The sequence below is a fragment of the Pristiophorus japonicus genome, chromosome 6 (genome assembly GCF_044704955.1).
Source record: "Pristiophorus japonicus isolate sPriJap1 chromosome 6, sPriJap1.hap1, whole genome shotgun sequence".
Lineage (NCBI taxonomy): Eukaryota > Metazoa > Chordata > Chondrichthyes > Pristiophoridae > Pristiophorus > Pristiophorus japonicus.
The window spans coordinates 245,912,760-245,925,864 of NC_091982.1; the positions used below are offsets into that span (position 1 = coordinate 245,912,760).

General features: G+C 47.7%; 1 protein-coding gene across 3 annotated transcripts in view; it reads left to right on the plus strand.

Annotated features, from left to right (window-relative positions):
* Positions 1–13,105, plus strand: part of fgf12a (fibroblast growth factor 12a) — a 394,920-nt gene that overhangs the window by 212,543 nt on the left and 169,272 nt on the right. For 2 of the 3 annotated variants that reach the window (XM_070882447.1, XM_070882445.1), the window contains exon 1: positions 4,274–4,472. The exons of the other annotated variant lie outside the window; for it this stretch is intronic. In XM_070882447.1, coding sequence (XP_070738548.1) covers positions 4,274–4,472 — 199 coding nt within the window. Of the gene's footprint in view, positions 1–4,273; positions 4,473–13,105 lie in introns of those variants that run through there. 3 annotated transcript variants of the gene reach the window in all.

A 13,105-nucleotide genomic window follows, 5' to 3' on the forward strand; every position in this document is an offset into this window, starting at 1 on the left:
TCACAGTAATCTACATGTGGTCTAACCAGGGCTTTGTACAGCTGCAGCATAACTTCCACTCCCTTGTACTCTAGTCCTCTAGATATAAAGGCCAGCATTCAATGAGCTTTAAAAAAATATATTTTCTGTTCATGACATATTAATGGTCTATGTACCTGGACCCCGAAATCTCTTTGGATCTCCACTGTTTTAACTTTTCATCATTTAGAGAGTACCCTGCTCTATCCTTTTTAGGTCCAAAGTGGATGACCTCACATTTCCTAACATTGAAATCCATTTGCCACAGTTTTGCCCATTGTCTTAATCTATCGATATCCCTTGTAATTTTATGTTTCCATCTGCACTGCCTAAAATGCCGTCTATCTTTCTGTCATCGGCAACTTACTATGCCATCATCTAAGTCATTAATAAATACTGTGAATAGTTGAGGCCCCAACACAGATCCCTGCGGGACATCACTAGTCACATCCTGCCAATTACAGTTCCTACCCATTATCCCTACACTCTGTCTCCTGCCGCTCAGCCAATTTCCTAATCAGGTCAATCATTTTCCCGCAATTCCATGGACTTCCACTATAGTTAACAGTCTCTTATGTGGGAGTTTATCTAATGCCTTCTGGACGTCCATACAAATAACATCCATATACATTCCCCTGTCCACTACTTTAGTCACCTCTTCAAAAAATTCAATCAGGTTTGTTGGGCATGACATACCATTCACAAATCCATGCTGGCTCTCTCAGATGAACTGAAAATTTTCGAGGTGTTCATTCACCCTATCCTTAATTATAGACTCCAGTAATTTCCCGACAACAGAGGTTAGGCTAACTGGTCTATAATTCCGTGATTTCCCTTTCTCGCTATTCTTAAATAGCGGAGTGACATGCACAATTTTCCAATCTAAGGGATCGGTTCCTGAACCGAGAGAGCTTTGGAAGATTATAGTTAAGTCGTCTGCAATGCTCACCTACTTCGTTTAAATCTCTGGGATGGAAACCATTTGGTCCTGGGGGATTTGTCGCTCTTTAGTGCCATTATTTTCTTCTTTACTGTTATTTTACTTATGTTAATTTTATTGAGTCCCTGTCCCTGATTCAATATTAGTTTCCTTGGGATTTCTGGCATTTCTCCACTGTAAATACTGACGCAGAGTAATTATTCAACATGTCTGCCATGTCCTTATTATCATTGACAATATCACCGATATCAGGTTTTAAGCGGCCAAAACTGCTCCTGACCACCCTCTTTTTCCTAATATAATTGTTAAATTCTTTGTATTGATTTTGATATCCCTTCACAGTTTCTTTACATACGCCCTTTTTATCGCCCTTACTATCTTTGTGACCCTTTGCTGTTCTTTGTAACTTTCCCATTCGCCAGGATCTGTTGCATTTTTAAATGCTTTTTCTTTTGGTTTTACGCTGTCCTTCACCTCTTTAGTTGTCCATGGCTGGTATTTTTTTGGCAAGTAGAGCTCTTGCCCCTCAGGGGTACTATCAGATTCTGTATCACATTACATTCTTTTTTGAACATCTTCCACCGATCGTCTGTTGTTTTACCCATTAACAGATTTTCCCAGTTTACTGTGGACCATCTCGGTCTCATCCCGTTGAAGTTGGCCTTACCCAAATCTCGCGTCTGTGAATGATGTGTGTCTGTACAAGTCTATCCTGGCAATTTGAACCTAATAGGTTGCTGATAGTTAGTTGAGGAGAGACGGGAGGAAGCGCGAGTGGGGCATAAACACTGGCATGGACTGGTTGGGCTGAATGGCCTGTTTCTGTGCCATATATCCTATGTAATCATATCTGAAGGGTTTGAATGAAACCCTGACTGCACTTTCCATTGAGGTCAGTGGAGAATAATATCGGGCGGAGTGTAATACTGGCATTCCACCAGATCCCGTGGGATTCCCGCCCTGCGACTTAGGTCAAAATTACCTCCTATGTGTCACCTGTCTCTACTGTATGTGTCTCTATATAAGTGTCTTGTGTCAGCTCCGTTGGGCAGGCCACATCGTCCACATGCCCGATACTAGATCTCAAAACAAGTGCTCTACTCGGAGCTCCTTCACGGCAAGTGAGTCCCCGGTGGGCGGAGAAAACACTTCAAGGACATCCTCAAAACCTCCTTGGAAAAAGTGCAACATCACCACCGACACTTGGGAATCCTGGCCCAATACCGCTCAAAGTGGAGGAGCAGCATCTGGTAAGGCACCGATCACCTCGAATCTCTTCACCGGGAACACATGGAGGCCAAATACAAACAGTAGAAGGAGCGCACGACAACCCAAACACCCCACCCACCCGTCCCTCCAACAACCTTCTACCCCACCTGTGACAGAAACTGTCGGTCCCACATTAGTCTCTTCAGTCACCGGAGAGCTGATCTTTAGGGTGGAAGCAAGTCACCCTCGATTCCGAGGGACTGCCTAAGAAGGAAGAAGAAGATTTCTCTCTTTCGTATCTCTCCAAGCGTGTGTCTCTATATAAGTGTGTTGTGTGGAGCATAAACACCAGCACAGAACTGTTGGGCCGAATGGCCGGTTTCTGTGCTGTAAATACTATGTCTCACTCTCTATAGGTGTGTGTGTGCATCTGCCTGTGCCTGTGAATATGTGTGTCTCTGTATACATATCTATGTGTGTGTGTGTGTCTGTGTTTATGTGTGTGTATGTATGTGTATATATATATATATCTGTATGTCTGTCTGTGTGTTTGTCTGTGTGTGTGTGTATGTATATATATATATCTGTGTGTCTGTTTATATCTGTTTGTGTCTGTGTCTATGTCTGTGTGTGTGTGTGTCTGTGTTTATGTCTATGTGTGTGTGTATATATATCCGTGTGTGTGTCTATGTTTATGTGTGTGTATATTTGTGTGTGTGTATATCTGTGTTTATGTCTGTGTGTGTCTGTGTTTATGTCTGTGTGTGTGTACATATATCTGTGTGTGTCTGTGTTTATGTCTGTGTGTGCCGGTGTGATTGGCTAGGATGAAGGAGCTGCGAGTTGACTATCTCGCGTTCCAGCCGCAGTTCCTCTCTCTGCCTCTTGGCACTGCCTCGACCCACAAGCTTCATCCGAATCTCAATCACGTACAATTGCGTAGCAGCTCCGGAGAACTGCAATCCCGACAGGACCGGAGCCCCGGAGCCTCAGCGACTGGCGGGGATCGGCACCCTTTCCTGACGGATCGATATTGAGTCCGTTTGCGGGATATCTCGGCACCTGGCGGGGCTTGCTGCTGGAGTCGAGTTTGAAACTGGTTGTGGTTCTGTGTGTATGTGTGTGTGTTTTCTCTTCCGCCTTTCTCATTTGGAGATACGGATCTTGGGATTACAGCTGTTGGAACTCCTGTTGGTGCAAGAAGTTGGGAGTCCCATCAAGCCCACCCGAGGTCCTGGGGCAGAAGCGGTGCCTTGAAGGACTTGCGAAGGTTCTGGGCTTGCGGAGTGTCGTCCACACGGGACGGAGAGATGTTGTGGGCAAGAAGTGACCCCAACCCTCTGCCATCTGATGGGCCATCACCCTAGACACCAGCCACCGCTCAGTTCTGGTGCGCTCCAAGATCTCTGAAGAACGCGACCCTGGACTTCCCCTTGAATGGAACTGGGATCAGGGCCGACAGTTGCCTCCTAGACCCGGACTTTTGGGGGGATAGGAGGGTTTTGCTCTTATCCTTTCCTCCCCGAGGAGTTTGGAGTGGTTGTGTGCAGATGACTTGGGACCTCCTTGGAGTTGAATAAGAAGATCTGAAGCTGGTCTACACCTCTGTTCCTGCTCTCCTGCAGCGGGGCTGGGGATGTCCCCGCTCCCCGATGGCCGTGGCTTGGCTCCGGGAGGCTTGAGTGGGTCCCTGCTCCCAGTCGTTTCCTGGTATTCCTTCTGATTCCCCAATGCAGCGGCTTTGAGGCGGGAGCTTGGCTGTCTGAGTCTGCACTGAGCTGCTGCTGCCCTCCCCCACCCCACCCCCCAAACCTACCCTCAACCCCCCCCCACACCTACTCCCAACCCCCTCCCCCAACCTACCCTAAACCCCCCACCCACCCACACCTACCCTAACCCCCCCCCCCACCCACACCTACCCTCAACCCCCCCAACCCTCAACCCCCCCCCTACCTCTCCACCCACACCTACCCTCAACCCTCTCCCCCAACCTACCCTCAACCCCCTCCCCACCCCCACCCTGAACTCCCCAACCTCCCCTTCCAACAGCCCAGGTGTGCCCCTGCTCCCCAAAGCCCCTGTGCATGCTGAGCTTCAGCCTGGGACATGGCAGCGGCGCTCGCCAGCTCTCTCATCCGGCAGAAGAGGCAGGCGAGGGAGAACAACACTGAGCGAGTGTGTGCCACCAAACGCCGGAGCAGCCCCAGCAAAGTCAAGAAGTCCTTGTGCGAGAGGCACGGGCTCGGTGTCTTCTCTAAAGTCAGGTTCTGTAGCGGCAAAAAGAGACCAGTGAGGAAGAGAACAGGTTAGTGCGGAGCCTTGCGGGTGGCCACCTCTCCAATGGTCAGAATTTGCAACAGATTCCCTCCCCTCTCTCGTCCCCTGAGCATGTTTCAACTCTAAATTCGGGGAAGATTTTGAATGACTACAGGGAAAAACTGCAACATTTGGCTAGTTAATGAATTGTGAATGAGCCTGTATATGTGAGAGAGAGAGAGTGAGTGTGTGTGTGTGTGTGTGAGTGAGCCTGTGTGTGTGTGTGTGTGTGTGTGTGTGAGTCAGCCTGTGTGTGAGCCTGTGTGTGAGTGAGCCTGAGTGTGTGTGTGTATGTGTGAGTGAGCTTGTGTATGTGAGCCTGTGTGTGCGTGTGAGTGAGCCTGTGTGTATGTGTGAGAGAGAGTGAGCCTGTGTGTGTGAGACTGAGCCTGAGTGTGTGTGTGTGTGTGTGTGTGTGTGTGTGAGCCTGTGTGTGTATGTGTGTGAGAGTGAGCCTGAGTGTGTGTGAGAGTGAGCCTGAGTGTGTGTGTGTGTGAGCCTGTGTGTGTGTGTGTGAGCTTGTGTATGTGAGCCTGTGAGTGTGTGTGTGTGTGAGCCTGTGTGAGTGAGTAAATGTGACACTGAGCCTCTGTGTGTGTGTGAGTGAGCCTGTATGTGTGTGTGAGCCTGTGTGTATGTGTATGTGAGCTTGTGTATGTGAGCCTGTGTGTGAGCGTGTGTGTGTGAGAGTGAGCCTGTGTGTGTGTGTGCGTCTCAGTGAGTGAGTGAGAGTGGCACTGTACACACTATAAACACAGCAGCAATACACGTATCATGCACGAGGTGTGCCATCAGCAGAGGGGGTGTTTGCAGGCTGAAAACATCTCTCTCTAACATGCCTGCCCCCCACTGGGCACAGTGACCTCTCCCGCTGCTCTCGCTACCTGTGCTGCGATGGGAGCGTGACCTAAACTCAGCAGACAGGAATGAGCGGTGACCATCAGAAGTCTCTCAGTGTTAACTAGCGTGTGTATTGCGTGCTGGAGCAGACTCCCGGTTGGCCCACGTGTCCCTATCTGTACCCGACATGTCATCCTGGTGCAGCATTCCCTTGGCTTTGCGCATTTCATGGATATTGGATCCTGACCCGTGCGTTTAATTTGTGTGTCTCATGGTTCACAGGGTGTCTAATGTATTGTTCTAAATTGGGCGGGTGGGGGATTAGAGTTGGAGGTTAAAATAATTTTCGTGATGTGACTTTTGCACGACTGCCAGCCATGTTGGCAGGGAGAGGAAATGCTGCGTGTCCTGTATTAGGCAGGAGATACTTGCAGACACTTGCCTGTTGGTCCTCCGTTATAACGTCCTGCATCTGTCTGGGGGTTTAATCTATGTACCGCAACTGCCAAATTGGTGTGTGTTTCTGTGTGTGTGTTTTTCTATGTGTGTGAGTGTGTGTGTGTGTTTTTGTGAGTGTGTGTGTGTGTGTGTTTCTGTGTGTGTGTTTTTCTATGTGTGTGTTTCTGTGTGTGTGCGTGTGTTTGTTTCTGTGTGTGTGTGTGTGTGTTTGTTTCTATGTGTGTGTGTGTGTTTCTGTGCTTCTGTGAGTGTGTGTGTGTTTGTTTCTATGTGTGTGAGTGTGTGTGTGTGTTTCTGTGTGTGTATGTGTGTTTGTTTCTATGTGTGTGTGTGTTTGTTTCTGTGTGTGTGTGTTTGTTTCTATGTGTGTGTGTGTGTTTGTTTCTATGTGTGTGTGTGTGTGTGTGTGTGTTTGTTTGTGTGTGTTTGTTTCTGTGAGTGTGTGTGTGTGTGTTTGTTTCTATGTGTGTGTGTGTGTGTGTTTGTTTCTATGTGTGTGTGTGTGTGTGTTTGTTTCTATGTGTGAGTGTGTGTGTGTGTTTGTTTCTGTGTGTGTGTTTGTTTCTATGTGTGTGTGTGTGTGTGTTTGTTTCTATGTGTTTGAGTGTGTGTGTGTGTTTGTTTCTATGTGAGTGTTTCTGTGTGTGTGCGTGTGTTTGTTTCTATGTGTGTGTGTGTGTGTGTGTGTTTCTGTGAGTGTGTGTGTGTGTTTGTTTCTATGGGAGTTTGAGAGTGTGTCTCCCTGTATGTGTGTGTGTGTGTTTGTTTCTATGTGTGTGAGTGTGTGTGTGTGTTTCTGTGAGTGTATGTGTGTGTTTGTTTCTATGGGAGTTTGAGAGTGTGTGTCCCTGTATGTGTGTGCCATGATATAAATGTCTGTCCCATTGAGTCTTGTTCCATTTCCTTCTCTCGCTTGTCGAGTTGTGCAGAAGGATGTGCCAATGAGGGAAGGGCATTTAGCAGCACTCCTCTCGCCCCCCCACCACCACTCTTAGCCCCCTCAGTGGCCTGCCCTAAAACCCATACCCACCAATTCTTTGCTGAATGGGAAACTGATCCAATTTCCTCGTTGAAAGTGTTGGCCGAAAGCCTGGGCTTCTGATCACCTGTCGGCTATTTCCTGGTTTCACATGCAGATAGTGAGGTTGCCTGGCTAAACACGGCTTCCTGCAGAATAAGAATCACACACAGGTCCTGCTGTCGCGATGGGGAGAGTCAGTATTAGCAATGTGCACACAGGAATCGGAGGGTGGCAGGTGTCTTTCCATCCAAACTACAGGCGCGTTATGTCTACGGGTATCTGTAACCTGCTTCATTGAACAATACATTCCCTTGCCATAATTCCCGATTGCATCAAATTCTGATGTTCAGATTGATCGCGTGTCCAAGACACCAACCCCCCTGCCCGCATGGTATAGACTGTGACGTCCCTCCCCTGTGCCCCAAGTACTGTTTCCGCCCCCACTCTCTGCTACCTGCCAACTTCCCATATACTTACTTATTCAGTCGCGTTTTGCTGCTGGTTCGATCAGGAGAGCCCAGCAACAACAACTTGCATTTATATAGCGCCTTTTTAATGTTGTAAAACATCCCAGGAGCACAATCCGACCCCTCGCATTCACGATGATACTAAACACTTGCAGACTGCTACAGCATTCAGCAGGTTGCCAGTACTTCCAGGAACGGTGCAGTGGCTCTAGGCCTTTTGGCTAAGAGCATTGGCGCAGAGTGATCCTTGATGTGTGCAAGGTGACCTCTGGCGCTTGTGATTTGACAAAGAATTGGAAAGATTGCCACCGAGCCACAGAAGGAGATATAAGGTCAGCTGGCCAAAGGCGGGGTCAAAGAGGGTAGTTTTAAGGAAAGACTTGCATATATATAGCGCCTTTTACGACCTCAGGACGTTGCAAAGCGCTTGACAGCCAATGACATACTTTTGAAGTATAGTCACAGCTGTAATAATAATTAGGAGCAGGAGTAGACCACATGGTAATGTAGGAAATGTAGCAGCCAATTTGTTCACAGCAAGCTCCCACAGACAGCAATGTGATAATGACCAGATAATCTGTTTAGTGAGCACGGGGGTGATGGGTGAGCAGGACTGGGTGCGAGTTAGGACACGGACAGCGAGCACAGGGGGTGATGGGTGAGCGGGACTGGGTGTGATTTAGGACACGGGGCAGCGAGCACAGCGGGTAATGGGTGAGTTCAGACACGGGCAGCAGAGTTTTAGATGAGCGGAAGTTTACCGAGGGTGGAAGATGAGCGGTCGGCCAGGAGAGCGTTGGAATAATCCAATCTGGAGGTAACAAAGGCACGGATGAGAAAATGTAAGGAGCAGGTGGATGGACCCATGGACAAGAATTTCCACAAGGTTGGTGTTGGATTAGGGGAGGGAGTCTCGGGGAAGTGAATGCGCCACTGATCCCATATCCCTGCCTTATACCGCAAAGCCCAGGGTGAACTGCATCTACTGTAATAGAGAGGTGGCACACTGGACAGGAACTACAGAGATATGCCGAGGAACAGCTGGATGCTGTGGCAGCCTGTAAGTGTTTAGCACAATTGTGAATGCGAGGGATCTTTATGCTGCAATGTACGCCTTCAGCGATCAGGAGTGGTGGGTAATAGATGTGCCTACTGTGAATGGTGCAGTAATACATGGAAACTGTCACAGGTAATAACATCCAAAATGTAACAAACGAAAGAACTTGCATTTATATAGCGCCTTTCACTGCCTCAGGACACCCCAATGCTCTTCACAGCCAATGGAACACCTTTGAAGGGTACTCACTGTTTTAAAATAAGAAATGTGGAAAGCCAAGTTCTGCACAGAAAGATCCCACAACTAGCTACGAGATAATTGACCAGATCATCTGTTGGGAAAAAATCCGATATTGGGGTTGAGGGAGAAATATTGGCCTGGACATCGGAGAGAACTCCCCTGATCTATTTTGAATAGTGTTGAGATCTTTTTTGCTCACCTGATAGATATATAAGTGCACGCAATGTATAGTGTACCTTTTGTTATTTTGCTAATTTTCCTGTCGGCAACATCCTTTTGGGGGAGAGAGAGAGATGGGGGGGCACTCATCAAATTTGAGGCTCACCCTGTACTCTCTATGCACATGCAGTTCCCGCTGGACAGCACTCGGGCGAGCACACTGTCTGATTCTATTTATCGTATCGCCCTTCCCACTTGTAGTGCTGTACTGTAGCCAACATCCCCAGCATCGAAGCACTGACCACACTCAACCAGCTCCGCTGGGTGGGCCACATTGTCCGTATGTCGGACACAAGACTCCCAAAGCAAGCGTTCTACTCAGAACTCCTACATGGCAAGCGAGCCCAAGATGGGCAGAGGAAACATTTCAAGGACACTCTCAAAGCCTTCCTGATTAAATGCAACATCTCCACCTGGGAATCCCTGGCCAAAGACCACCCTAAGTGGAGGAAGTGCATCCGGGAGGGCGCTGAGCAACTCGAGTCTCATCGCCGAGAGCATGCAGAAACCAAACGCAGCCAGCGGCAAACCAGACTCCCCACCCACCCTTTCCTTCAACCACTGTCTGTCCCACCTGTAATTCCCGTATTGGATTGTACAGTCACCTGAGAACTCACTTTTCGAGTGGAAGCAAGTCTTCCTTGTTTTCGAGGTACTGCCTATGATGATGATGCTCCCATGACCAGCTGACTCCGCACAAGCCAGGGGTTGAACCCAAGGCCACTATGGCTGGTAGGGCTGGATTGTTGGGTTTACCAGCCTGAGAAAGCGGGGCGGCCCAGCGCTCTGCTGGCCGACCTCCGACGAGTTCACATGGAGCCCAGTCTACATCCCGGGCTCGGGCCAATATGGGGCACCTGGCATTGGTTGGGGGAGTGGGTGAGCTGGCCCGTTCGGGGTGGAGCAGAGAACCCGTTTATTCTCTCCTTTCCCCCCCCCCCCCCCACCCTCCTGCATCCCTTGCTTGACTTTCATGGTTTTCCCGGGAAGTTGGACGTGGAACCAATGATGACTATATATGCTGGCTGGATAGTGGCTGTGGCTACCCTGTTGGCTATCTTCTTTTGGGGTTTGCCCTGGAAATAAATAAAGATAGATTATATGTGTTTTTATGAATCCACCTTCCCACGTGTTGCCCTTGCCTTGGCTCACGTCCCATTACAGCTCTCAGAATAGACCATTCCTCTGAAGACACGGCACCATTTTCCAGATATAAAAAACATTTTGAAAACAGTATTCACTTACTAGGAACATAGTGTACAATTTATTTGTATAATTCAGAAATGTTGTTAAAGTGCGATGATTAAATGGGTAATTCCAGTCCGACACTATCGGGTTGTGTCTTAATGCCCTTGGCAGAGACTTCGCAAACCACTCGGTAGTTTACAGTTGTTTCCAGAGGAAGGTTCCATACCTTCTCGGAGCAATTAGGGAGAGTCCTTTAGGAACCAACAATATCCAGACAACAAAATTAAAATAACATTTGAGTGAGAAACAGCAAATGGGACTTTAACACAGGAGATAAGGGTGCATAGACTTGGGTTCACTGTCGCTGGAATCTTAGGGTTTACTCGGTGTGTTTATGGTCGGTGGAATGTTGGGGTTCACTGTCACTGTAATTACAGTCGGTGGAATCTTAGGGTTCACTCGGTGTGATTATAGTCGATGATATCTTGGGGTTCACTGTCGCTGGGATTAGTGTCGATGGTACTGGGTGATGTAATCCTTTTGGACTGAGGTTCGTACAATCCCACAATTAAGCAGTCCACAGGAAAATACGATCATTTTGTCATGCATGTTTCCTGTTTCAATGTGGATCATACGAACATAACAATTCGGAGCAGGAGTAGGCCACACGGTCCCTTAAGCTCACTCCGCCATTCAATAAGATCATGGCTGATCTTTTACCTCAACTCCACTTCCCTGCTCGAATTCCATATCCATTGATTCACTTCCTCCTCATCTCAGTCCTAAATGACCGACCGACCTTATCCTGAGCCTGTGCCCCCTAGTTCTAGACACTCCAGCCAGGGAAACATCCTCTCAGCATCTACCCTGTCAATCCCCTTCAGAATCTTGCATGTTTCAGTTAGCTCACCTCTCATTCTTCTAAACTCCAGAGAGTATATGCCCATTCTACACAATCTGTCATCATAGGACAGTCCTCTCATCCCAGGAATCAATCTAGAGAACGTTTGTTGCACTGCCTCCAAGGCAAGGATATTGTTAAGTATGGAAGAACTCCACAAGACTAAGTACTGTGAGCTAAAACTGATGTGACCTTGGTCTCTTTAATACAACTCCAGAGTGCCTAAGCAGCATGGCAGACAACCTTTTATACTCCCTTGCATGAGGTGTGCAGGTGACCCTTGGGCCTCCAACAGTTGCGCCCTCTGGTGGCAAGTCTTACACAGTTACAATGTTTACATACATAACAGATATTATTCCTTAGATAAGGAGACCAAAACTGTGCACAGTACTCCAGGTGTGGTCTCACCAATGCCCTGTACAATTGTAGCAAGACTTCCTTACTCTTATACTCCAACCCTGATCCATCACCTGAGATTTACCTACAGTGCAGCGACCTTGCTCATTGGTCTAGATCCTGGGAATGTTCTCCATCTGATTTTCCCAGTGATTTCCTGGCCCAGTTTGGATCGCCTGAAGTTGCCGGGGGAGGAATGTTTCAGATTTCCCAGGAAATCACGTCGTTGCAGTACAGAGGGACCTGGAGGTCCTTGTGCATGAAACACAAAAAGTTAGTATGCAGGTACAGCAAGTGATCAGGAAGACAAATGGAATGTTGGCCTTTATTGCAAGGAGGATGAAGTATAAAAGCAGAGAAGTCCTGCGACAACTGCACAGGGTATTGGTGAGGCCGCACCTAGAGTACTGCATGTACTTTTGGTCTCCGTATTTAAGGAAGGATATACTTGCATTGGAGGCCGTTCAGAGAAGGTTCACTAGGTTGATTCCGGAGATGAGTGGTTGACTTATGAAGATAGGTTGAGTAGTTTGAGCCTATACAAATTGGAGTTCAGAAGAATGAGAGGTGATCTTATCGAAACATATAAGATAATGAGAGGGCTCAACAAGATGGATGCAGAGAGAATATTTCCACTCATGGGGGAAACTAAAACTAGGGGACATAGTCTCAGAATAAGGGGCTGCCCGTTTATAACTGAGATGAGGAATTTCTTCTCCGAGGGATGTAAATCTGTGGAATTCTCTGCCTCAGAGAGCTGTGGAGGCTGGGTCTTTGAATATATTTAAGGCGGAGATAGACAAATTTTTGAGCGATAAGGGAGTAAAGGGTTATGGGGAGCGGGCAGGGAAGTGGAGCTGAGTCCAGGATCAGATCAGCCATGATCTTATTGAATGGCGAAGCAGGCTCGAGGGACCGTATGGCCGACTTCTGCTTCTATTTCTTATGTTGTCAGTCAGAATCAGGGGAAGTCATAACGGGGAACAAAGAAATGGCGGACCAATTGAACAAGTACTTTGGTTCGGTATTCACTAAGGAGGACACAAACAACCTTCCGGATATAAAAGGGGTCGGAGGGTCTAGTAAGGAGGAGGAACTGAGGGAAATCCTTATTAGTCGGGAAATTGTGTTGGGGAAATTGATGGGATTGAAGGTCGATAAATCCCCAGGGCGTGATGGACTGCATCCCAGAGTACTTAAGGAGGTGGCCTTGGAAATTGTGGATGCATTGACAGTCATTTTCCAACATTCCATTGACTCTGGATCAGTTCCAATGGAGTGGAGGGTAGCCAATGTAACCCCACTTTTTAAAAAAGGAGGGAGAGAGATAACAGGGAATTATAGACCGGTCAGCCTGACATCGATAGTGGGTAAAATGATGGAATCAATTATTAAGGATGTCATAGCAGTGCATTTGGAAAGAGGTGATATGATAGGTCCAAGTCAGCATGGATTTGTGAAAGGGAATTCATGCTTGACAAATCTTCTGGAATTTTTTGAGGATGTTTCCAGTAGAGTGGACAAGGGAGAACCAGTTGATGTGGTATATTTGGACTTTCAGAAGGCTTTCGACAAGGTCCCACACAAGAGATTAATGTGCAAAGTTAAAGCACATGGGATTGGGGGTAGTGTGCTGACATGGATTGAGAACTGGTTGTCAGACAGGAAGCAAAGAGTAGGAGTAAATGGGGACTTTTCAGAATGGCAGGCAGTGACTAGTGGGGTACCGCAAAGTTCTGTGCTGGGGCCCCAGCTGTTTACACTGTACATTAATGATTTAGACGAGGGGATTAAATGTAGTATCTCCAAATTTGCGGATGACACTAAGTTGGGT